This window comes from Canis lupus, chromosome X, assembly GCF_048164855.1.
Source record: "Canis lupus baileyi chromosome X, mCanLup2.hap1, whole genome shotgun sequence".
NCBI lineage: Eukaryota > Metazoa > Chordata > Mammalia > Carnivora > Canidae > Canis > Canis lupus.
This window is the reverse complement of record NC_132876.1, coordinates 89,980,780-90,004,938: the sequence shown is the minus strand read 5'-3', so window position 1 is coordinate 90,004,938 and position 24,159 is coordinate 89,980,780. Positions and strand designations below refer to the sequence as shown.

Here is a 24,159-nt window from a genome sequence, read left to right as displayed (position 1 = left end):
TAAACAGTAGGACATTTTCTCCCAAAAAGTTTGTCTTCCATTTGTGCACTTTACAAAGCTCAAACACCTTCAATGGCTCCCCATTTCCTGTCAGTTGATGTGTTCTTTTATTTAACATTCTCAATAAAAATGTCCCTAATTGAAATTTTTAGCCCTATGTGCCTCTCCCCTATATAATCTCTTTGGTTAAATTAAACAGTTAATGTTTAACCTGACAGGCTTTCTCCATGCTGCACCTTACAGTTTTTGCTACCTGCCAGAACCACTCCTTCTCCGATACTTGCATATTGAAACCACAGCATCTTTCAAGGTCATGGGCCAGGGCATCCTTTTCTGATATTAGATGCCACATTGTGTCACTTCTTGCTTAATATCATAGGCAAAAAAACTTGTGATTAATGTGGGAAACAACGGCAGAAGGAAATGTAGGTAAGTCTAACATTCCTCCAAGAAGCTCTCTACTGTCTTAATGTTAATGACTTGCTAGAGGGAAAAACTACTTTAGCCTGACAATAGCAAGATCTCCAATATCCCAGGAGTCTTGAGCGTTAAAAAAAAAAAAAAAAAAAAAAAATCCTTTTTGGAACTTCCCTTATCTTTACCTCCCCAACACCATAGTACATAATCAGGTGCTCTTCACAGTTCCAGGGCAACAGCTCTTTCTGCCCAGGACCCACAGGTCCTGTTCCTGTGCTTTTAAAAAAACCACCTTTCTGGACTGAAGACCCCAAGAATTCTTTCTTGGTCATAGGCTCCAGACTCCAACACTACTCCAAAATACACATGATGAGCACTGGTTATTGTACGCAAGTGATGAATCACTGAATCCTACTCCAGAAACTAATGTTACACTGTACGTTAACTAAAATTTAAATTTGAAAAAAATATATCATAGGCCAAAAGACTTAAAAGTTGGAAGAGAGGATCCTGGTCTAATTAGTAGGTCTAGCCCTCACCTAACACTGAGCGAATGGATGAAGTAATTAACGTTCTTGGCCCCACATTCTTGGTGGATAGTAGAGTCTTAGGAGATAGGGCTGCCAGATTAGACAAATCAAGATATATGACGGCCAGTCATATGTGAATTCCAGATAAACCATGAATACTTTTTAAGTATAAGCATGTCCCATGAAATATTCACGACATAGTTCTACTAAAAAGTATTCGTGATTCATTTGAAATTCAAATTTAACTAGGCGTCTTATATTTTATCTGGCACTCCTGCTTAGAGGGCAGGGGCTCCCCGAGGCGCCTGGCTTCCACCCAGCAGGTGCTCAGCATCTGTGCAATTGTTAGAACGAAATCCAAACCAGCTCCGCAGCTTCCACAGCTGCACCCCAGCTGGGCGGAGCCAAGCCACCGGGAAAGATAGACACCCCCGACACCGTCACTGGAGATCGGCCAAGGGGTCTGCACCTGGGAGGCAGCCCCGCCCGGTGAGCACTCAAGATCCTTCCACAGGCTTCGTCATCCCCCAAGTCCCCGACCCCCTGCCCTACGCTCCGTCTCGTGACTGGTGGTCACGGGCCGGGGGAGCGGAGCCGCCCGACTCTCCAACCGCTGTCTACCATTGGCGGGGCCTTCCATCCATCACGCTAGGCCCCGCCCACGAGGCCGACGTTCCTCGGACTACGTCGCTCCCGCAGGCCGCGACGTAGCTAGCGATTGGCGGAGAAGGCGGCAGCCGTCCCAGCGGAGACGACGACGGGGAGGTCTCAAGGAGTCGGGACGAGCCGGAGCGCGTCACCCCGTACCGCTGCGGTGGTCGCTCGCGTTCAGTCGGCCCCGTCCGTGCCGCCCTGCACTGTTGCGGCCACCGCGGGACCATGGCTGCGCTCGTGGTGCTCCTGTCCTTGTTGGCGGCGGGTGAGGGCCGGGGCGCGCTGGAGGTGGCCGTGAGCCCCGGGGGGCGGGGGGCGGCCCCAGGTGGGCGGCAGCGGGGCGGGTGCCGCAGTGCGGGTGCCCGGCGGCGGCCTCGCCCCAGCCGCCTCCCTCTCGGCCGTCTGGTCGGACCGACCTGTGGCGGCGAGGCCTGGCGGGCCGCCGGGGCGGGGCCAGACCGCGTGGGGGCACCTGAGCCGGCCTCCACCCTCCGCCTCTTCCAGGAAGGCGCGGCCCCGGGTCCAGCCGCCGGTCTCTTCCGGCTCCGGAGGCACCGGGATGCGTTTCTCAATTAACTGTGACCGCAGCCCTCGGCGAGGAAGGGAAGGCCGACTTATGAGCTGCCATCAGATGCTGCGTCAGTTTCTTGGCATTTTTCTGGTGTCTTCCTTTCCAGCGTTTGTCATCAGTAATTGGTGAAGTCCCCTCTGTTCCCTTACGTGTTTCAAATACAGAAGTTGGAGGTGGAGTAACTGGTTTTGTAGGATTCTTTCTAAAGGCAAGTTCAGAGTACCTCTCAGTAGTTTGTCAGGGTTCTCCATTTTAAGGATTTGGAAACTAAGATGTGAGTCACGTTCCTAGGGTCACATGTCAAGTAAATGATAGCTTTCAGAGTGGAACCTAGGTTCCCTAGTGTTCACCAAGTCCGCTAATATTTGGCCTCTTACTGTGTATCATGTAATTCGTTTAATTATACAGTAGTCCTTAGAAGAGGACATCATCCTCGTTTTACAGGGCGATCAGGCCTAAATCCATTACCAACAGCACGCAGGTAGGAAGCAGCAAAGCTGGAATTGAACCCGAATCAGCTGGCCCCAAGGCATGGGTCTTTCCGTTGTGTGTGTTGTGGCACAAGTGACAGAAATGCGCCTACTGCGTAGGAATGATGGGGACCTGGACTGGGGGCTCAGACAGTGGCAAACAAAAGGCTAGATTGAGAACAACTTGGGCTCTGTCTGTTTAAAACCTATAGCTTACAAATCTGTGGGAGGCTTCACCCACTTTTGGAATGGTGGTTTATTTCTACACGAGGGTATAGGCCACTGGCATTCTTGAAATCTGACGTTCTTGAAATCATCTCCATCCCTGGAGATGTGCTCGGGGTCATGTATTGATAATTATTTTCATACTCCCAGGGTTTTAGGGTTCTTTTGTTCCTTTCATTTCTGCTTTTGGCTCTGGAAGGGTCATCCTGATCTATCTAGTAAGTTACTTTGAGGGGTGTTTTTATTTGTTTGAAATGTAGTTTTTGAAATCTAAAAAAAATCTTCTCTTTGATACTGTGATTTAACTGAATATCTGTTGAAATCCCATCTTTTAATGTTGTGACTAATAATTAGTTTGGTTCAGTGAGGTTTAGGGTTTTTTTGGTTTTTTGGTCTGAAGCAAAGTAATTGCTTCTGTACACGGTTTGAACATGGTTTCCTAGCTAGAGTATAGTTCATACAGACTAAGAATTTGACCTTGTCAGTTTCTGCATTGCTTGGTCTTGTCACATGAGGTTAAATTACTATTTTCCACAATGACTAAATGTGATTTAGTGGAAAACATCTCCAAGAGATTAGACTTCTCTATTTGAGAAAAAACGTAAATCCTTTAAAATGGTGTTAACCAGAGAGAGACTAGAGGAAGGGAACTAGTGTTATGAATACCATGTCAAGAGGAGTATTTGAAAAAAAAAATTCAGATGTTTATCTTGAACAGGAAAGGCCAAGGGCAAACAGGTGGTATTTGAAGCAGTGTCATGTGGAAGAGGGATTTGATGTGGCCAGTGATGCCCCAGAGGTCAAAAGTAGGACCTATTTTGTTCTTCTCTTATTGATTCCATCCACTGTTCATCGATCACAGCATAGTACCGTGGGAGTCCCAAAGGGAAAGGATACTCCCTCTCTAGCCCAAAATGGGAGATAGAAATTTTGTTGTGGGGGGTGATGCTTCATTGGCAAATATGTGGAAAAGATTGGAGTGGGGGAAGGCAGTTTAGACAGAATGGCCTGTGTACGAGCAGAGATAGGAGCAAAAGAGCCAATAGTTTGGTGGGGCTGGAATGAATAAGGATTGAGCTGGAGAGCTCCCAGGAAGTAAGGTTGGTGAGGTTCCTTGGGTGTTCTGTTTTAGGTTTTGTCTCAAAAGCTCTGGGCAGTAAGTGCAGGTGGTTAAGCTGATAGGTGAACAAACCCACTGGTATTTTGAAAAGGTGCTAGAAAAGCTGGCCCAGGGAATAGTGTGACAGGTAATCAGGCAGCCAGTTCTAGGAAGCCTGCTAAGGGTCCGGGAGTGTGCACCTGACCTGGAGGGAAAGGGATTTGTGAGATAAGGAAAAAAAATGGACAGAATTCAATGGTTGATTGGCTGTGGGGCTGAGGAAGAATTTAAAGATGACCAGTGTGAGCAGCTGCCTTGGAAGATGGTGTCGAGATAGAGAATACAGAAGGAGCATGTGGAAAGATGGTAAGTTCAGTTCGGAACCTGTTGAGTTTGAAGGACCCGTGGGACTTAGAAGGAAATGCTTATTAGCAGGCTGTTGGGTATGTAGGTCTAAGGCTCCAGGGAAATCTAGGCTGCCAATAAAAGTCTGGGAGCCATCAGTGTTTTTGGCGTTTGCAGCCTGAGGAGTTGATAGGCTCGGCCAGGGAGAGGGATATAGACTAGGAAAGCAGTGAGGGTCAGGAACAGAGCCCTCAGATCTCAAAAGTAGAGTTTGCTCGGTGATCTGTTAGGATGCCAGAAGAGGGTACTAGAACTTCCATTTGTAGCTTTTTTAGCTCCCCCCCCCCTTTTTTTTAATAGTAATGGCCAGATATTTTGTAGAATATCAGTCAATTCAGGTTTGTCTGATGTTTTCTCATGATTACAGTGGGAAGAATACAACACAAATAGCTCATCCTTTTTAAAAAGTTTCTGGTTTTGTGTGCTTTGTAATATATTATGAATGTACAGTCTATTCTACAAGTGTGTACTTTATAAATAAATATATGTATATTGGGGCTGCTGTCAAATTTTGTACCAAAAGAATTGAAATCTAAAAAGTTTGGACAGGGGACACCTGGGTGGCTCAGCAGTTTAGCGTCTGCCTTTGGCTCAGGGTGTGATCCTGGAGTCCCGGGATCAAGTCCCACATCGGGCTCCCTGTATGGAGCCTGCTTCTCCCTCTGCCTGTGTCTCTGCCTCTTTCTGTGTGTCTCTCATGAATAAATAAATAAAATCTTTAGTAAATAAATAAATTAATTTTTTAAAAATTGGACATCGCTGCTTTAAAGGATGGAAAGGAAAGAAACTGAGGGGAAACTACCAGAGGGACTGGGAGGGGGGTGGAAACAAAACAGGGGCCCTAGCTTCATGAGGGCCAAGGCAGGAGATTTTCTGTTTTGTTTTTTAAGATTTTGTTTTTTTTTTTTTTTTCATGAGAAAAAAGAGAGACACAGGCAGAGGGAGAAGCAGGCTCCCCACAAGGAGCCGGATGTGGGACTCGATCCCAGGATCATGACATGAGCCAAAGGCAGATGCTCAACCACTGAGCCACCCAGGCATCTCAAAGCAGGAAATTTTCAAGGAGAGAGTTACCCAGGATTGGTGCTTTGAGAAGTTAAATAAAACAAGGGCTGAAAATTGTCTTTTGGATTTGGTAAATGGCATCGGTGGCCCAGTGGGGTCAGTAGCTGTGGGTTAGATGGTAGTGTTAGATGAAGAAGTAAAGAAGCAAACAGTGATGGTGATTGGTGGCTCTTCCAGGACCTTTCCTCGGAAGGGAAGCAGAGGCTGGTAGAGGTGGGGTTTTGTGGTTGTCATTTTAGAAGGGGAGCACTTAAAGTGTATTTTTATGCTGAAGTGAAAGAGCCGGTTGAAAGGGGGAAGTGGGTAGCATGAGGCATGGCTTCACTCATGAACTCAGCAACTGTTTCTTGAGCACCCATTTGTCAGGCACTGTTCTCAGCCCCAGGGATATTCTGTGAACAAGACAAGCTGGAATCCCAGCCCTCATGGAGCTTACATTTTTACAGGGCCAGCTTTTTGTGCCTACAACCATATAGCCACCTAACTCCTGATCCTCATTTTCCCAGGATAGTGGCATAATGAACATTGAATGACTAATAGGTGAGTGAATAAAGGTTCCTAAGAAGGCTGAATTCGGGGGTGATGTCAGCCTGGATGAGGGACAGCCCTGCCAGCATCTGGAAAGAGAGGAGATAAGCCTGGGAGCTGGCGCTGATAAATTTATAGTGCGGAGAGGAAGCAGGCAGTGGGCAGGATTCCTGTGCTCTCTTTTGAATCCAGGAATGAGGTTATCTAGTAAGACTGAATCAGGGGTGATAAGATGCAAGAAGTTGGGAAGCTCATTTCAGTTGAGTACAAGGAAGAACTTTTCAGGGGACTGGAATGTTGGGACAGTGAAGATGACTGCTGGCAAACGTTGGGTTTGTAAGTTGAGGCAGTGTCCCCCTTGACTGGTTATATTCTGGTAGAGAAGGGGAGACTTCCTGTCAGGTATCCAGGAGAAATCTGGAGTAGGCAACAGTTTCTCAGTCTAGGCCACAGCTGTAAGGTTTTTCTATAGTCTGAGGCTCCTGAAGGACTGTCATGCAGGCACCAAAGCGGGGAATCTACCTACAGTGTTGGGGCAAAATAATTCAGTAGAGCTTACTTTGCTGGGATTGAGTGAATAGGGCCCTATTGCAAAACAGGACTATCTCCAGATCCAAACAAGGTTCTTTAAATGTGTATGATACTTAGAAAGTACAGGTCTCTTGCTGCCCCATTTTCCTTAGCGTTTGCAATAACCACTAGTGTAGTGAACCAAGATGTCTATCAGTTAGAGACAGCCATACCATTCTAATTTTTTTTTCTACCTGCCTTTGGCTAGAACACTTTGGAAATCCTGCTCTGGTCTGCGCTGAATTGAAACTCATAACTCTTCATGTTGTATCAGCACCATCCTGAGGCCTTTTATTTACTGTCAATACTGCAACACCAAAACATTTATTGTTGCTTCTAACTTTATTCCCATACCCTGTAAGTGGTACTTTCCTTAGGTCAAGAGAATAACAGTGATGCTTTATTAAAGTCTAATTTTCCCATACTAGGTAAGCATGGCCAAGATTTGTTTTGGACTTGGAGCTAATATTTCATAGGAATCTGAAAGTTTCCATAAGTTACTTGTCCTTGTCTAAGCTAGACATCATTAGGTTAACACAGAATGGCTGAAGAAGCCAGATACCTCATCCTTGAAGGGTTTATCACATAGTCCTTTTATTCTCATCCTTTGCCTCTTAATCTCAGACTCCCTACCCCTAGACTTGTTGGCTATATTATTACAGAATACTTGTTCTCAGCCTCTTGATAAACCCATTGGAAATACTATTTCCTATACTACTTCTAAAGTCTGCAGTGTTTATATTCTGACTAGTAACATGGGCCCCCCTCCACTCACCTTTGACAGTCCTCATTTTGCTAGGTTTGTTTATGGGTTGTAAAAAGAGATCTGCTCTATCTGAAGATATGCTAACTTGCTCAATTTTTAGAGTGAAACACTAGGAGTCTTAATTTGCATTTTGAAGAGAAGGTGGATGGCAGAAATACTTTAGAGATTTCAAGTTTCTTCCTTTTTAGTCTGTGCCAGGGTTTTGCTTTCTTTTTGTTTTTATTTTTTAAAGTTTTATTTAAGTAATCTCTACACCCATCGTGGGGCTTGAACCAACTACCTAGAGATCAAGAGTTGCATGCTCCTCTGACTGAGCAAGCCAGGCGCCCCTTGTTTGCTTTTGAAATTCTGGAGCCATGCCACTGATTTCTAACTCTTGCTGAATGTGCCAAATGTCGCTGTTTAAGGGCCACCTGCAGGAAGGTATCTAGCTCATTGAGAGAATTGTGTTTCATAACTGTGCCTCTGTGACAACCCAATGTATGGACTTGGGTTCTTAGAGCAATACTTTGAAAAAGAATTTGTTGATGTTTGGGATTCAGCACTTTGTTCAATAATATGTAGTATGCTAATTCAGTGGAGAATGGGGAAACAGGTTTTATTTTTTATTTTTTGGAAACAAGTTTTATATTTAATAATTTTCTACATGGGCGTAAGAGATTTATGATGTTCATCATTCATTTATTAATCTGTTTTCTTCCAGGTGTTTTGGGGAACGAGTTCAGTATATTAAGATCACCAGGGTCTGTTGTTTTCCGAGATGGAAATTGGCCTATACCAGGAGACCGAATCCCAGATGTGGCTGCATTGTCCATGGGCTTCTCTGTTAAAGAAGTATGTGTATTTTTGAAAAAATATTGGGAGCTGCTTCTAAAAGTATTTTTGTTGATTTTTCTGCCAATAGCCCAAGAAACCAAGAAGCAAACATAGGTATATTTAGTAGAGATTACAAAAGGTAAAACTTATTTGTAGTCGGGAAGATTTGGAGATGTGCTACAAACTTGGCTTATGAAACCAAATCATCATAAATCATTAATCATGTAATTATTCATAGTAGTGATGTTCTTTGTATATGAGAATGCATCTGTCCTATTAATAGGATTCACAGTTTTACTTCTTTTGTCAGTACACAGTAGATGTAGGTCTTAGCTTGGGTTGCTGTTACAAAGTACCAGAGACTGGATGGTTTATAAACAATGGAAATTTTTCTCTCACAGTTTTGAGGGCGAGAAGTCCAAGATCAGGGTGCCAGCCCAGTCAGATTCTTAGTGAGCACCCTCTTCCAATTTGCAGACTGCTGACTTCTTTCATGTCCTCACAGGGTGGGGAGAGGGTGAGAACTCTCTGGAGTCCCTTTTATTAAGGCATTAATAACCTCACTGTGAGGGCTCCATCCTCATGACCTAATCACCTCCCTAAGGCCTACCCCTAATACTATCACACTGGGGGATAGCTTTCAACATGAACCTGGGGGAGACACAAACGTGCAGTCTATTCCAATTTATTATGAATGATAAAATGTGCATGCGTCTTGCTGGAGTTTAAGAATGTAGTGTGGTCAGTAGCTGTGGAATATAATGCCTAGGACCTTGGTTTCCCACATAAGCTGTTGAGTATTTGGCTGCTGCCATGATGTAGTGAAAGGGGTGTAGGTCCTGTCACGAGAGGTCCTCAGTTAAGGGCATGGAGAGAGGGGATGTAGTCTGCTCTCTCTTCCCACTTCCTAAGTCTGGTGCTTCTGATGTGGTCTCTAGACATCACCTGTCACTCAAAGGGACTCTCCTCTTAGGTCCTGAGTTCCCTTGAAGCCTGAAACCCTGCAAGGGAGCTGCCTCTCTACTGGGCCTGTGGGTGGTCCCGAGTTCCTTATGGGAACAAGACTGGCTGTTTACATTTAAGGATGAAATTTGTACCTACTTCTTTATAGACTTAAATTTGACTACCCTTGGCTGTCATAATAACCCTGAGAAGTGATTATTAGTAACTTAACATGAGCTGCTTTTAAGAGGGATTTTATTTATGAAGAGTTTAGTCTAAAGAGAAGACTTTAAATGGCAGTTTTGCTGTGTCCTTATGAAAGAGAAAAGCCATGCTGTCAGTAAGGGCAAATGATGGGGTAGGGAGTGGGGATTCGCCCCTGGTTCTGTGAAGAGAAGAGTATGTAATCTGGAATTTGAAGAGGACCTACATTTTGTTTACTTGTCTGCTTTCTTCCACAAAAGGTTTGGGAGGACTTACTACTAGACTTTGTTGTTTCAGATCTGTAGAAGTTTAAGAATATGAAGGAGGTCGAAATCATCCCCATCCCTGGTTAGGAGATTGCAACTACTGCCTTAAACATTTGCTTCCCCTGCCCGCCCCCCCTCCCCTGTGAATTTTCATTGCCAGTGTTATCCCGGAACCCTTTGACTCTGCTTAGTATCTGTTGTTGGGGAGGTGGTTTCTGGAGTGGATAAGTAAGCCCTGTCTCATGTTTTACAATGTCTAGGACCTTTCTTGGCCAGGACTTGCAGTGGGTGACCTATTCCATCGTCCTCGGGCTACCATTATGGTGATGGTGAAGGGAGTGGACAAACTCGCTCTACCCCCAGGCAGTGTCATTTCATACCCTTTGGAGAACGTGAGTATTCACCCATTTTTAATCTTGTCGAGCTGTCATTATGAATTATGTTCGAAGCACACTTTTCTTGTCCACATTTTCTTGGGCATTATCTTGTCACTTTCCCTTCTGAATTTTATTTGATTATTTGTGTAAGTAGGAGACTGGAGTCTGTTTTGCTGGCTCACTTACTCCTTCACTGGCTTTTCATATAGTGTGGCTGGATGAGCTATCGTGAGAGGCCCTCCTTCCATTGCCAGCACATAGAAGTCACTAAAACATGTGTGTAGCTGAATTTTCAAGCAAGGGATACACAGAGCTGCCAGACAGGCATAGAAAGCTCAAAAGCTACAGTGGTGAGCCAGAGCTTCATGTTTCTTACAGAAACCCAGGGGCTGTGAAATGCTGTCTTGTTCTCAAAAGGGGGACTAGTAAAACCCCAGCTGCCCCAGAGCTACACACCAGAGGAGCTGGCTTACCACTCTTGAGCAGTGGCACCGAAAGAGTCCCCTAAGAGAAATCAGAATCCCAGGCTTGGGCTGTGCAGAGTGGTGTGCCCCAAATTCACATGACCCACCCCATACGGATGCCTCCACAGCCCAGGGCTGCTTTGATTAAAAAAAAAAAAAATTGAAGAGGAGTAATTCGCAAAGCACTTGCAAGAAAAAAAATGCCATGAGAGAGTCTGCAGGTGCAACAAATTGAATTCATACCCTTAGAACTACAGATAACAGACCAATCTCAAGGAGATTTTAAAATACATATGTTAAAATTGTGAGGAGGTTCAAGGAAGGGATAAAAAGAAACTGAGGCAGGTAGAAGACATTTTTGGTATGTGGTGCATTCATTGATACCTCTGAATATTTTGTAATTTATCTTTGATTTCTTTAACCCATGAGTTATTTAGAAGTGTTTAACCTGTGGGTTATTTTCAAATATTTTTAAATTTTTCAGTTTCTAATTTCATGGCATTGTAAGACTGGTCTATATGATTTTGGGGGGGAATTTTTCAGACTTTCCGTGGTCTAGTATAAATTATTTCCAAGCACACATGACATGATTACAGAAGGCCATGTACTAGGCCACAAGGCAAACCTCAACAAATAATAATTCATATCAAATAAACTACCCTCTCTGACCACAATGCAGTTAAATCTGAAAATGATAACAAAACAATACCTTAAAAAAATGTATTTGGAAGGGTGGGGAGGATGGAGGTAATAGGTGCAGGGGACAAAGATGTACAAACCTCCAGTTATAAAAAAGTCACGAGAATGGGAAGTACAGCATAGGGAATACACTCAATAATATTGCAATAACTTTGGTGACAGATGGTAACTAGACTTACCATGGGGATCATTTCATAATGTGTATAAATACCAGATCACTATGTTGTACTCCTGCAAACTAATACAATACCGCATGTCAGCTATACTTCAGTAAATAATAATAAGAAAATAAAAATGCATTTGGAAATGATAAAAACAAAATAGATGACCCCTCAGGTTTAAAGCACACTGGAAATCTTAAAAGATATTTGAGAAAAGCCTTTGTCTTCATAAGGAATGATAGTAGAAAGCAGATTTCTCATTCCCATTAGACACTAAAAGCAAGAACCAAAAAGCAGTGATGGTCTATGGGGCGCCTGGTGGCTCAGTCGGTTAAGCGTCTGCCTTCAGCTCAGGTCATGAACCGGAGTTCTGGGATCAAGTCCCACATCAGGCTCCCTGCTCAGTGGGGAGTCTGCTTCTCCCTCTGTTCCTCACCCCGCTCATGCTTTCTCTCTCTCTCTCCCTCTAAATAAATAAACAAAATCTTTAAAAAGAAAACAAAAGCAGTGATTGTCCAGTATAAGGCCAGGCTGAGAATACAGTTTATATCATCATAATAATGATAGATCCAATGAAAATTATGACTATTGGGAAGGTGACAGCATGTATGGGGCGGGGGATAGGGCTGTGTGGTTGGTGATGCAAGAAAGCTAAATCCTCATTCTCTATAATCAATAAATAGATGATCTCTAAAATGGAAAAATCAAGATGTAGTAACTAAACATATTTAGAAATGGTGGCAAAAGGAAAAGGAAACGGTTTGAAAGTGAGGGCCTTGGGAATGAGAAATGGAGCAAACTTTATTTTTCATAGTCTAATAGAACTCTTCATATCTTTAAACTGTATGTATAATCCTTTTTCTAGGGATCCCTGGGTGGCGCAGCGGTTTAGCGCCTGCCTTTGGCCCAGGGCGCGATCCTGGAGACCCGGGATCGAATCCCACATCGGGCTCTCGGTGCATGGAGCCTGCTTCTCCCTCTGCCTATGTCTCTGCCTCTCTGTCTCTCTCTCTCTCTCTCTCTGTGACTATCATAAATAAATAAAAATAAAAAAAAAAAAGTCCTTTTTCTATATGACTCTTGAAAAAAAATTTATTTGTTTTTAAAGATTTATTTATGGTGGGATCCCTGGGTGGTGCAGCAGTTTAGCGCCTGCCTTTGGCCCAGGGCGCGATCCTGGAGACCCGGGATCGAATCCCACGTCAGGCTCCCAGTGCATGGAGCCTGTTTCTCCCTCTGCCTATGTCTCTGCCTCTCTCTCTCTCTCTCTCTCTGTGTGACTATCATAAATAAATAAAAATTTTTAAACAAAGATTTATTTATGGGCACCTGGGTGGCTCAGTCGGTTAAGTGTCTGCTTTTGGCTCAGGTCATGGCTCAGGTCCTGATCCGAAGGTCTGGGATCAGCAGGGAGTCTGCTTTCCCCTCTCTCTCCGCCCCTCCCCTTGCTCATGCTCTCTCATTTGCTCACTCAAATAAATAAAATTTTAAAAGATTTATTTATTTTAGAGAGCATAGGAGCTGGGGGGAAAGGGAGAGGGAGAGGGGGAGAAGGAGACTCCCAGCTGAGCGTGGGACACCCTCCCCCACAGCCCTACTGGTTCTCACCAATCAGAGATCATGACCTGAGCCGAAATCAAGAGTGGGACACTTAACCAACTGAGCCATCTTAGGTGCCCCATCTCTTGAAAAAAAAATTGTTTTTAATCAACAGGAAAAGTTAGTTGGAATAGATGGACTCCTACTAAATAATTCAAAAGTTAAAAAGAAAATCACAGTGGAAGTTTTGAAATTATTTGGAAGTGAATATCAATGAATGGTGCCATATATTTAAAAATAGTGAGGTGCGGCTAAGGTGGTAAGGAAAGGAAAATTTATAGCTTAAATGCATGTGTTAGTTTAAAAGATTGGAAATTAATGAGCTAAAGAAACTGAAAGAATTTCAGAATAAATGAAAGGAAACAGTAAAAATCAAAAGGCAGATTTATTTATTTTTTTATTGGAGTTCAATTTGCCAACATATAGCATAACACCCAGTGCTCATCCCACCAGGTGCCCCCCTCAGTGCCCATCACCCAGTCACCCCAACCCCCTGCCCACCTCCCTTTCCACTACCCCTTATTCGTTTCCCAGAGTTAGGTGTCTCATGTTTTGTCACCCTCACTGATATTTTCACTCATTTTCTCTCCTTTCCCTTTATTCCCTTTCATTAATTTTTATATTCCCCAAATGAATGAGACCATATAATGTTTGTCCTTCTCTGATTGATTTATTTCACTCAGCATAATACCCTCCAGTTCCATCCACGTCAAAGCAAATTGTGAGTATTTGTCATTTCTAATGGCTGAGTAATATTCCATTATATTCATATACCACATCTTCTTTATCCATTCATCTTTCGATGGACACTGAGGCTCCAAAAGGCAGATTTTAAAAATATTTTAATCTTAGTAATAAGATTATTAAGAATGCAATTTCCGTGAAAATGATTGTTGAGGATCCCTTTAAAATATATAAAAATCCAAAATGCTATTAAGATGTTAATATGCATGCAGTCAAAAACTAAGGATTTTTAAGACTAGCCTCATTTTACATGAGTACAAAATGTGAAAAGAGCTCATGTTGTTGCTTGACCCTGACTGCTAATACTTTTCCTGGCAGTGGGTGGTAAATGAAATACAAGGCTCATAGGGCAAAATCCACAAAATCTTAAAAAATTACCCTTAATCCTCAATGAAGCTTCTGTTTGATTAGCTCCTTTCATTAGAATTTCAAGTCCTATAGATAGAGAAATTTCATTCTCTCCAGGACACACACACATCTCCTTCTAATATAGTAGAAGAAAATAGGAGATTTTAAGCAGATGAGTTTTTTCCTTTTTGAGCTTCGTGTTCTGTATAATTTTTTTCTTCTCCTTCACAGTTTGGCTCTCATCTGACTCAGCAGCTTCTCTAATTTGATTGCTAAGGATGTGTTACCTTTAATCTTCAACTTTCCTGAAACAAGTGCCATTACATTAGGTGAAGTGAGGCTGGAAAGTCACAGCTCTCGCATTCCCTTAAAATAAGTTAATAGTATCATGAATTAGATGAAATTCCAGCATCAAAATTAATCAGCGATGAATCATATTTATTTCTGTCTGTACCATGTTAGCATTAACTTGCTACTTACAAACACTAACCATTTAATAGTAGAGGGAATCACTGGGGGAAAAAAAAATCACTGTAAGAAATCTCATTTAAAAAAAAAAAAAATCTCCATTTAGGGATGCCTCAGTGGCTCAGCGGTTTAGTGCCTGCCTTCAGCCCAGGGCATGATCCTGGAGTCCCAGGATCAAATCCCACATCAGGCTCCCTGCATGGAGCCTGCTTCTCCCTCTGCCTATGTCTCTGCCTCTCTCTCTCTCTCCCCCCCCCTGCCCCCCCCCCCCCCCCCCCGTCTCATGAATAAATAAATAAAATCTTTTTTAAAAATCTCTATTAGGGATCCCTGGGTGGTGCAGCGGTTTGGCGCCTGCCTTTGGCCCAGGGCGCGATCCTGGAGACCCAGGATCAAATCCCACGTCAGGCTCCCAGTGCATGGAGCCTGCTTCTCCCTCTGCCTGTGTCTCTGCCTCTCTCTCTCTCTCTCTATCATAAATAAATAAAAATTAAAAAAAAAAATCTCTATTAAAACAAAAACACTGGGCATCCCAGGTGGCTCAGCAGTTTAGTGCTGCTTTCAGCCTAGGGTGTGATCCTGGAGACCCAGGGACTGTCAGGCTCTCTGCATGGAGCCTGTTTCTCCCTGTGTCTCTGCCTCTCTGTGTGTGTGTGTCTCTCGTGAATAAATAAGTAAAATCTTTAAAAATAAATAATTTTTTTTAAAAAAAGTAGATTTTTACTACAATTGGTTATTTCAATTTGGTATCATGTGATCTCAGGGTAGAGGCTTCAGAATTCTTGTGACATACTTTATATGCCTTGTCTGAGTCTTCAGTCTATCTAGAGAAAAACCCTAAATCCAGTATTTTTAAAATTCTGAAATGAAAAATGAGGTCTAGCTCTCTTCCAATGAAATTTAATTCTTCAAATTCTTCTGACCTTCTTTTACATACAAGTTAATACTTTATTATAGAATGTGCATTCATTGTAACACACTTAATATTGAAATCAAATGAATTGCTGCTTAAAATACACTAACTACCAGGCGCCTGGCTGCCTTCAGCTTGGATCATGATCCCAGAATCCGGGGATCGAGTCCTGCATCAGGCTCCCTGCTCAGCAGGGAGTCTGCTTCTCCCTCTACTCCTCCTGCTTGTGCTCGCTCTCTCTCAAATAAATACATTTTTAAAAACCTTTTAAAAATATATGAACTACCACCAGGAAATGATAATTTTACAAGTGTTGTGTCCTTCGTGTTGGCAAGTTACTTCCCATCTAGGTGTATGAGAGATACAGACTTGAGGCCCACTAGGGCCTGCTTTGTTCCTTCAGAAAGGCTGTGTTTGGAAATGTTTTGGGTCTTTTGAATTTCCATAAATGATGGGGTTTTTTGTTTTCTTTTAAGGCTCTTTTGTTGTTGCTGAATGGTTTCTCTTACCCCTTGTATTCTGACGATAATTGGTCTTACTCTTAAATTTCAGGCAGTTCCTTTTAGTCTTGACAGTGTCGCAAATTCCATTCACTCCCTATTTTCTGAAGAAACTCCTGTAGTTTTGCAGTTGGCTCCCAGTGAGGAGGTAAGTGATAGTTTTTATTTAAGGTGTTTTAAAAGATAAGCTTTCCTTAATGAAAATTTAAAACTACTTTTATGAAAAATTGTATATATGTTCTCTGTTGATTGCATATACATATATATTTTATACATACTCTGTATATTGGAATTAATGTGCAGACTGTAACAAAATTTTGGATTCTTCTTGCAGAGAGTGTATATGGTGGGGAAGGCAAACTCGGTTTTTGAAGATCTCTCTGTAACATTACGACAGCTCCGCAACCGCCTGTTTCAAGAAAACTCTGTTCTCAACTCACTTCCCCTCAATTCTCTGAGTAGGAACAGTGAAGTAAGAAATGCCGCCATTGAATGAATACATGAACATCATTACTAATTTTCCATGTCTTATGCCCCCTGACTTCAGAGCAAACTTGGAATTTTAGGAATTGACAAGTTTTGCCAGTTTCCTGCTGGCATAGATTCTTCTTCTTTAGTGTAATTTTTAAATGAATCCCAAATCCCGCGAACAAATAGACTTTTTTTGTGACTTGAGTAAATAGTTTTATAATCTCTTGCTGCAGGGGTTGCCACCAGTTAAGGCAGACAGGACAGGAGTCACACAAACTACTTGATTGGTGGAGCTCTGTTGGTCTGGTTATGTAGAGGCCATTATTCACTGCCATCTCTGATGTGTTGTCTCCTCTTTCTAGTACATTCTCAACAGTACAGTAGAGGGAAGGACTTACTTTTGACTCCCTATCAGCTTCACCACCCTCTTTACCATGTAGCATGCCACCTTTGTGGCAGTCTCTCCTCTTTACCTACTATGGATGACCAGACCCGCCATCTTTCCTTCTCTGATGTGGAATGTATTCAAAGAATGTGAGCAGACTGGGCCACTGGCAGGACCTCATTGCAGTATGTCAAGAGTATTTTGATCCCTGGAGGGAAAACCACTCAAGAGTTTGGATGCTATATCAAGTTTTTTTAAAGAGCTTTTATTTAAATATTCAAGGAGTCTTATAACTGCTCTTAAAAATCAGACCTGTGCTGGGTTTATCTGAAACTCCCATTTCAACTAATTCTGTTATCATACCTTTATCAAATATATAGCTTTTTTTTTTCAAATATATAGCTATTGAGGGTAGTCACTGTACTGAGAATGACCCATCACCTTTTTATTAGGAAATGATTTTATGAGCATTTTCAGTTGAGATGAACCTACCAAATGGAGAACAACTGTTGCCTAAAATCATTTACTACGCTAAACATTTATAATATATCCTGTGCCTTGCTTGATAAATGGCAAATACAGATCTCTGATGCATATTTAAAATAATGCTTATTTCTTTTGGCCCTCTGAAGGTTGATCTGCTCTTTCTTTCTGAATTGCAAGTGCTACATGATATTTCAAGTTTGGTAAGTCAGCTACTCTAGTATTTGTTTCATTTATTTTGGTTCCAAAAGACATTTCCGGAGAATCTTGAAATGATAGTGAGACCAATTGAAATTTGATTCTGCCCTAGATTTATGGTATCACAAAAGTTAAGAAATTGGTGGTGATGGGAATTCTGAACTCTTTTGTTACAGTGAAATTATTTTGCATTTCTGCTTCTAGGAGAGATAGTATATATATATCTTCAAGGGCACAGGCCTGGGAGTAGGGCCACCCTCGCCATAGTCCTGACTTGGCTGTTGATTTCTTGAAAGACATTAAGACCTAATTCCTGTATCTTTATTTTTGGGTCTAAAATAGAAATAACAGTTTGGACTAATAATGCTGTCAACCAAGTCAGGAAGGAAATAAATATACCTGTAGTATATTTTGTGTGTGAGAGTGGTTCTTAAAAAAAAAAAAAGCCCTCCTGAGACTAAAAAAGAAAACTTACTGGTATGCTGTCTTCTGAGGTTGTTCCCCAGTTTTCAGTGGATTGATTTGGGAGAGTCTAGAGGTGTATTGCTGGGGGCAAGCCAGGCCAGTGCTCTAGGAGGGCGTGTGTGAGGTAACTGCTCTCTGAGCACTGATGGCTCATGCTCTCCTGGGATCAAACTGGTCCTGCTGTCTGTTCTTTCATGCCCTGGCCCATATCTGAGCGTGTTTTGTTTTCTTAAGTTCTATGTAGGCCCAGTGTGAGGCTTGAACTCCCGACCCTGAGATTCAGGGTCATATGCTTTACCAATTAAGCCAGCCAGGTGCCCCTTATATCTGAGGTTTTTTAACTAAGAAGCTTTTTTTTAAAGAGCTTTTATTAAATATTCAAAGAGTCTTACAGTCGCTCTTAAAAATGAGATTTGTGGGGATCCCTGGGTGGCTCAGCGGTTAAGCACCTGCCTTCAGCCTGGGGTGTGATCCTGGAGCCCGGGATCGAGTCCCACGTCGGGCTCCCTGCATGGAGCCTGCTTCTCCCTCTGCCTGTGGCTCTGCCTCTCTCTCTCTCTCTCTGTCTCATAAGTAAATAAAAATTAAAAAAAAAAAAAATGAGATTTGTGCTGGGTTTATCAGAAACTCCCATTTCAACTAGTTCTGTTTGCCACCAGATTAGACTATTTGTATATTGTGGCACACTGGTATGGTTCTGTTCAGCCTAGTTTTTAGTTCAGTATAGAATTTGAAGTGGCTGTGTCTGACATGACCCACTTCCTTTTGTTTGTTTGTTCTCCTAAGTTGTCTCGACATAAGCATCTGGCCAAGGATCATTCTCCTGATTTATATTCGCTGGAGCTGGCAGGTTTGGATGAAATTGGGAAACATTATGGGGAAGATTCTGAACAATTCAGAGACGCTTCCAAAATCCTTGTTGATGCTCTGCAAAAGGTAAATTAGTGATGGGGGTATCTGAGGTCAGAGTAATACCATTTCACTTTTAGCCTCTTAGTGGAAAAATCTATTTAGTGAAGTACTGTTGATTGAAGTCTCCTCTTTGGAGGACCTCTAATTTTAGTGACAAAGGGTAGAGTGGGTCAGAGATGTGTGCTGGGATGTCTCTAATGCTGGCAGAGACAGCAGAGGAAATGATCAATAACTCCAGCACAATACTTTTTTAATTGTGGTGAAATAATACGTAAGTTAAAGTTACCATTTTAACCCTTTTTAAATGTACAGTTCTGTAGCATTAAGTACGTTTACATGGTTATACAACTATCACCACAATCCATTGCCAGAACTTTCTTCTTTGGTACCTGAAACTCTGTCTCCATTAACCCTATGAAATCTTCGAAGGAGCACACTCTGCACCGTACCAGACATTGAGTAGTTGTGTAATAGGTGCTAGTTTCTCTCTGCCCTTGGAGTTGCTCACCTGCAGCTTTTCAATGAGTTAAACTTTATAGGTGTTTGTGATTAACTGGAGACCCCTTAGGAAGATTTTTAGTTTTCCACTTCCTTCCCCCAGTTTACATGCCAACAACTTGTTTCTTCTTAATTTTATTTCAAATGTTTGAATATATGTTGAAGATTAACACTTTTCTGAATATTTTGACATAATCAAACCTTTAAGACTGTGTGATGCGTTAGCTAATAGGTGGATATATGTTCTCATAGGTGCACAGAGCTTTAACATTATTTTCATAAATGCATGTTTGCGATTCATAGTAACGTCTGTAACTCTTCAGTTTGCAGATGACATGTTCAACCTTTATGGCGGGAATGCAGTGGTGGAGTTAGTGACTGTCCGGTCGTTTGACACATCTCTTGTCAGGAAGACAAGGACTATTCTTGAGGCAAAACAAGCGGTGAGCACATTTTTAGACCCTGCTTCAAAACTGTAAAAATAAAAACAAAACAAAAAAAAACTCCACTAAATCCTCAATCACCTGTGGGCTGCATGGACGATCAGACAGTAAATCTGGGAAACAATTTCAGTGAAAACCTAGATTGCTTATTCACGGAGGCATGTGTGTTTTGCCAGGCAATGCTCAGTTCCTTAGGGTTGTAATCAGATAATACAAGATTTAAGGATGAGTCTATCAAAGCCAATAAGATAATTCAAATACTGCTCTTACAAGCAGACATCAGACGTTGATGTGAGGGAGTGGAGGATTCAGCACGTGGAGTCTTTTCCTGGAGGTATGTTGTCTGTGTGGCATAGTCTCTCATTTTCCAGGACCTGCTGTGTATACTCCTGAGAATTTGATTTACTTCTGTAAGTTTTCAGCCTGCATCATGCTTTGATTTTAAGCCTTGTCCTAGGCAAGGGTGCCAGCCATAGCAAAACGTGTGTATGTGAGCATAGACAAGAGCTGCACTGTGGGAACTCCAGAATAGCATGTGGGCAAGAACCTTATTTATAGTTGGTTTGAGAGCTTAGAACAATTACACAGGCATCTAGAGACACTCCCCTTTGGACCCATTTATTGATCTCAGTGTGGGACTTAAGACTGTCCAAGGTAATGCTCATTCAAGATCATCTAGACGTGACTGATCTGAGATAGTTTCATTCTAAAGGGAGTAGGAGGCCCTGTATTTAAGACAGTATGGGGACACCTGGGTGGTTCAGTGCTTGAGCGTCTGCCTTTGGCTCGGGGTGTGATCCCATACCATGTGGTACCCTGGGCTCCCAGCATGAAGCCTGCTTCTCCTCCCTCTACTTGTGTCTCTGCTTCTCTCTGTCTCTTGTGAATAAATAAATACAATCTTAAAAAAAAGTATGGTAGGGATCCCTGGGTGGCGCAGCGGTTTGGCGCCTGCCTTTGGCCCAGGGCGCGATCCTGGAGACCCGGGATCGAATCCCATGTCGGGCTCCCGGTGCATGGAGCCTGCTTCTCTCTCTGCCTGTGTCTCTGCCTCTCTCTCTCTCTCTCTCTGTGTGACTATCATAAATAAATAAAAATTAAAAAAAAAAAAAGTATGGTAGGCTGGACAGTCCAAAAAATATTCCCACTACAGAGCATCTAGGAATACCGATAAAATATAAACATCTTTTTGAGTGTATAGTTTAGCTCTCAAGACATACATTCTTCAGGAGCAAATAAAGAAGAGGAACTCAAACTGGTAGGCAGGCTACCCTGGGAACATTTCTAGTTGGGTTACCAGGAGAGTGGTAGTAAGGCCCTGGCTCCCTCAGAAGGGCAGGGTTTGAAATGGACACTTCTATATAAAACTGGGGGAGCCAAGGCAGACTAAGAAACCGGTATCTGCCCACTGGCAGAGGAAGACAAAATGGCAGGTTGGGCTCCTCCATGTAGTTGGGGAATGTTGTTGGGGATGGGAATGTCTCTTAGGGAATTCTTTTTTTCTCTCTTTTTTTTAAGATTTAATTTATTTATTCATGAGCGACACACAGAGAGAGAGAGGCAGAGGGAGAAGCAGGCTCCATGCAGGGAGTCCAACGTGGGACTCGATCCTGGGTCTCCAGGATCACGCCCCGGGCTGCAGGCGGTGCTAAACCTCTGGGCCACCGGGGCTGCCCTCTTAGGGAATTCTTAACCACAAGTCCACCTTCATGTGGGTTTGTGGCTCAAATTTATATTTACTGCAAGTTCTAGGAAGCCCCAGGCCAAGAAATTCACACAAACCCTGGTCTCAAGATGGTAAGACCTGTGGTGCCCAGCAGGAGTAAATGTAAAACCTCTGGTAGGACATTCCCTCCACACGAGCCACAGTGGAGCGGGTGCCCCCAAATGTGAACTCAGAACACCATGAGGCAGGGGGAGCCAGTTTCCTGTGAGTGCAAGGTAACTACTAACGTGTCAATTAGACCACCAAAAACTTCTGTAGAATATGGATATAGGCTATAAAACAATTTAAACTGATTAAAGAAATAGGAGTCAAGAAAAAGAATAAGATACTTTTTAAATTTAAAAGATTTTATTAGAACACAAGCAGGAGGAGTGGGGGAGGGAAAAGCAGAAGCAGACTCCCCCTGCTGAGCAGGGAGCCCCATGCAGGGCTCAGTCCCAGGACCCTGAGATCATGACCCTAGCCAAAGGCAGACGCTTCACCTACTGAACCACCCAGGCGCCCCTCAACATACTTTAATGGCAGATGTGAATGTAACTGGAGCCTTCCAGTACTAGATTCTTTCACCACTGTCCCCACCAGGCCTGCTAATTTTATAGGAGGTGACTCTGGAGAGTTTGAAGAAGGTGTCCATGTTTTGGGAGTTTGGCAAGGCAGTTTTGCAGAGGTGAATTACTTTGTCTACTCTGAGGTGTTAGGTGGAATTTATAATGGATAAATGGAGTTTATTAGGAAATGAGCTTATTGGGAAAGTAGTTTCTAAAATTATTGTCTATGTGGGGAGGGGCCAGAATCAGGTGGCAGTCACTGGATTTTCTTTACCTACAAGGTAGTGCATTAACATCTTACACACATAATCTGAAGTCTACAGTATCTAGCAGACAAAAGCACTCAGAGCCAGGAGGCTTGTACCCAGCACCCCTGGGAGCACTGTTCTGCCCCGTTCTCCTGTGTCTGGTGTCTGCCCCTCAGCTCTGTGTAGATGATCTCCCCAGTCCCCAGGAGACAAGGCCCTGGGCTTAAGGTTCTCTGTAGGGTACTGGAAACGTTCTACAGTTAGGTTGTGGCACCAGCCGTGCAGCCCTGGGAATATCCTAAGGTGCAGGGAGTTGTGCACAGGAAGAGAGAACCTGTTTACCCCCAAAAAGAAAGAGGTTTCCAAGGGTGAAATCCTTTAGTGTTTGCCTCCTGCTCTGAGCTTCCCACACATGGGAATGCCCAGCTCCTCTCTCCCACTGAGATCACGATCTTGCTTTAGTCTGAGGGAGAGTGTCAAGAGTTTAAGGAAAGGTTCAAGTGCCCACAACATGCCAGGTGCTGGGGTCTGGGGCTGCTTTCTCTTCTCTGTCCTTTTAAGACAAGCCTGATCCTATTGCTTACTTCCTGCCTGAAACCTCGCCCACAGGCTCAAGGCCACATTGCCCATACCTCCCCTGCCTCTAGCCACTCGTCCTGCTGCTTTCCTCCTTGTTCTGTTCTCCAGCCAGGATGAACGAAGCTTCCCCAACAATGCCTCTGCGCACACCTGGAATCGACTCCACCCCCACCAGGGCCTGGCAGGATGAAGTTGTGGCTGAATGAACTATTTGTTTTCCTCTTTAAAATTAAAAATTTTAAGTGGAGCACACATAAGCATATAGCATGTGGGGAAGGGAACACAGTACTTGTTCCTCTGAACCTCCCGGTCCTGTCCCTGTACCGTCCCCATCCCCAGGTAACTGCTGTCCTGATACATTAGTCATGCCTGTGATTTCTTTACAGCTTAACCACGGAATGGATTTATCCTTAAACACTAGTGTTTGGTTTGCCTGCATTTGAATTATATGTGGACGGAACCCTGCTGTGGTTTTCAGAGTCACACAGGCTGTAGGTCAGGCCTCACTGCCACGGCTTCCGTTGTGTGGACCTGCCACATTCTCCGTGCGCTAAGTGGACATCCCTGTGCATGTGTCTCAGTACACAGAAGGTTGCCCTAGGGTATGGACTTGCTGGATTACATGATATGCATACTTTCGACAATAGTGAGGTCACCACACTTTCTGAGGCAGTTGGACTGGTTTATGCTTCCACTGACTGTGTGCTTACCTTTTCCGGGGAGGCTCCCCTTCCTGGCTCCTCCTAGTAGAAGCATGTCTTAATGCCGCCTAGGAATAAATGTTTGATAAATGAATCAGAGCTACCAAATGGGGATAATTTCCTATCTTAAAATTCTTCCCTCTTGATTTGCTTTCTTTTCTTTCTCGTAGAAGAACCCATCAAGCCCCTATAACCTCGCATATAAGTATAACCTTGAGTATCCGGTGGTTTTCAACATGGTACTTTGGATAATGATCGCCTTGGCCTTGGCTGTGATTATCACCTCTTACAATATCTGGAACATGGATCCTGGATATGACAGCATTATATATAGGATGACAAACCAGAAGATTCGAATGGATTGAACTTTCCTTACGCCAAACTTAAAAAAGAGGTTTGGAAATTGGCTGTTCTGTTAAATCTTCTAGTGTAAAGTAGATGGTATACTTTAAATTTATAAAAAAGAAATTTTGTTTTCCGTGTGCCTGTAACGTTCTTTTAGAGTGAATTATAGTATTGATGTGAATTGATTTGTGTGGTATAGATTCCATGATATGCTCAAATATGATATAACCATTTAATTTCATTCCATTTAACATTTGGAAATGTGCACTGAAATAAATGTAAAACATTTAGAATAGCTTGTGTTATTTATGTTGGGGGAAAATGCACTGAATTTATTAGACAAACTTAGGAGCGCT

General features: G+C 43.0%; 1 protein-coding gene across 2 annotated transcripts; it reads left to right on the top strand.

The window, feature by feature from the left end:
- Positions 1-1,616: 1,616 nt before the first annotated feature.
- ATP6AP2 (ATPase H+ transporting accessory protein 2) lies at positions 1,617-24,096 on the top strand. 2 transcript variants are annotated; one of them, XM_072817577.1, is made up of 9 exons: positions 1,617-1,866; positions 8,004-8,134; positions 9,789-9,920; positions 15,854-15,949; positions 16,136-16,273; positions 17,290-17,343; positions 18,590-18,739; positions 19,537-19,656; positions 23,629-24,096. In XM_072817577.1, the coding sequence occupies exons 1-9, from the start codon at positions 1,827-1,829 to the stop codon at positions 23,821-23,823; spliced, it is 1,056 nt and encodes a 351-aa protein (XP_072673678.1). In that variant the 5' UTR covers positions 1,617-1,826; the 3' UTR covers positions 23,824-24,096. The 2 variants fall into 2 exon arrangements, with proteins under 2 accessions (XP_072673678.1, XP_072673679.1); XM_072817578.1 differs by lacking the exon at positions 1,617-1,866 and having other exon boundaries at positions 7,952-8,134.
- The last annotated feature ends 63 nt before the right edge of the window (positions 24,097-24,159 follow it).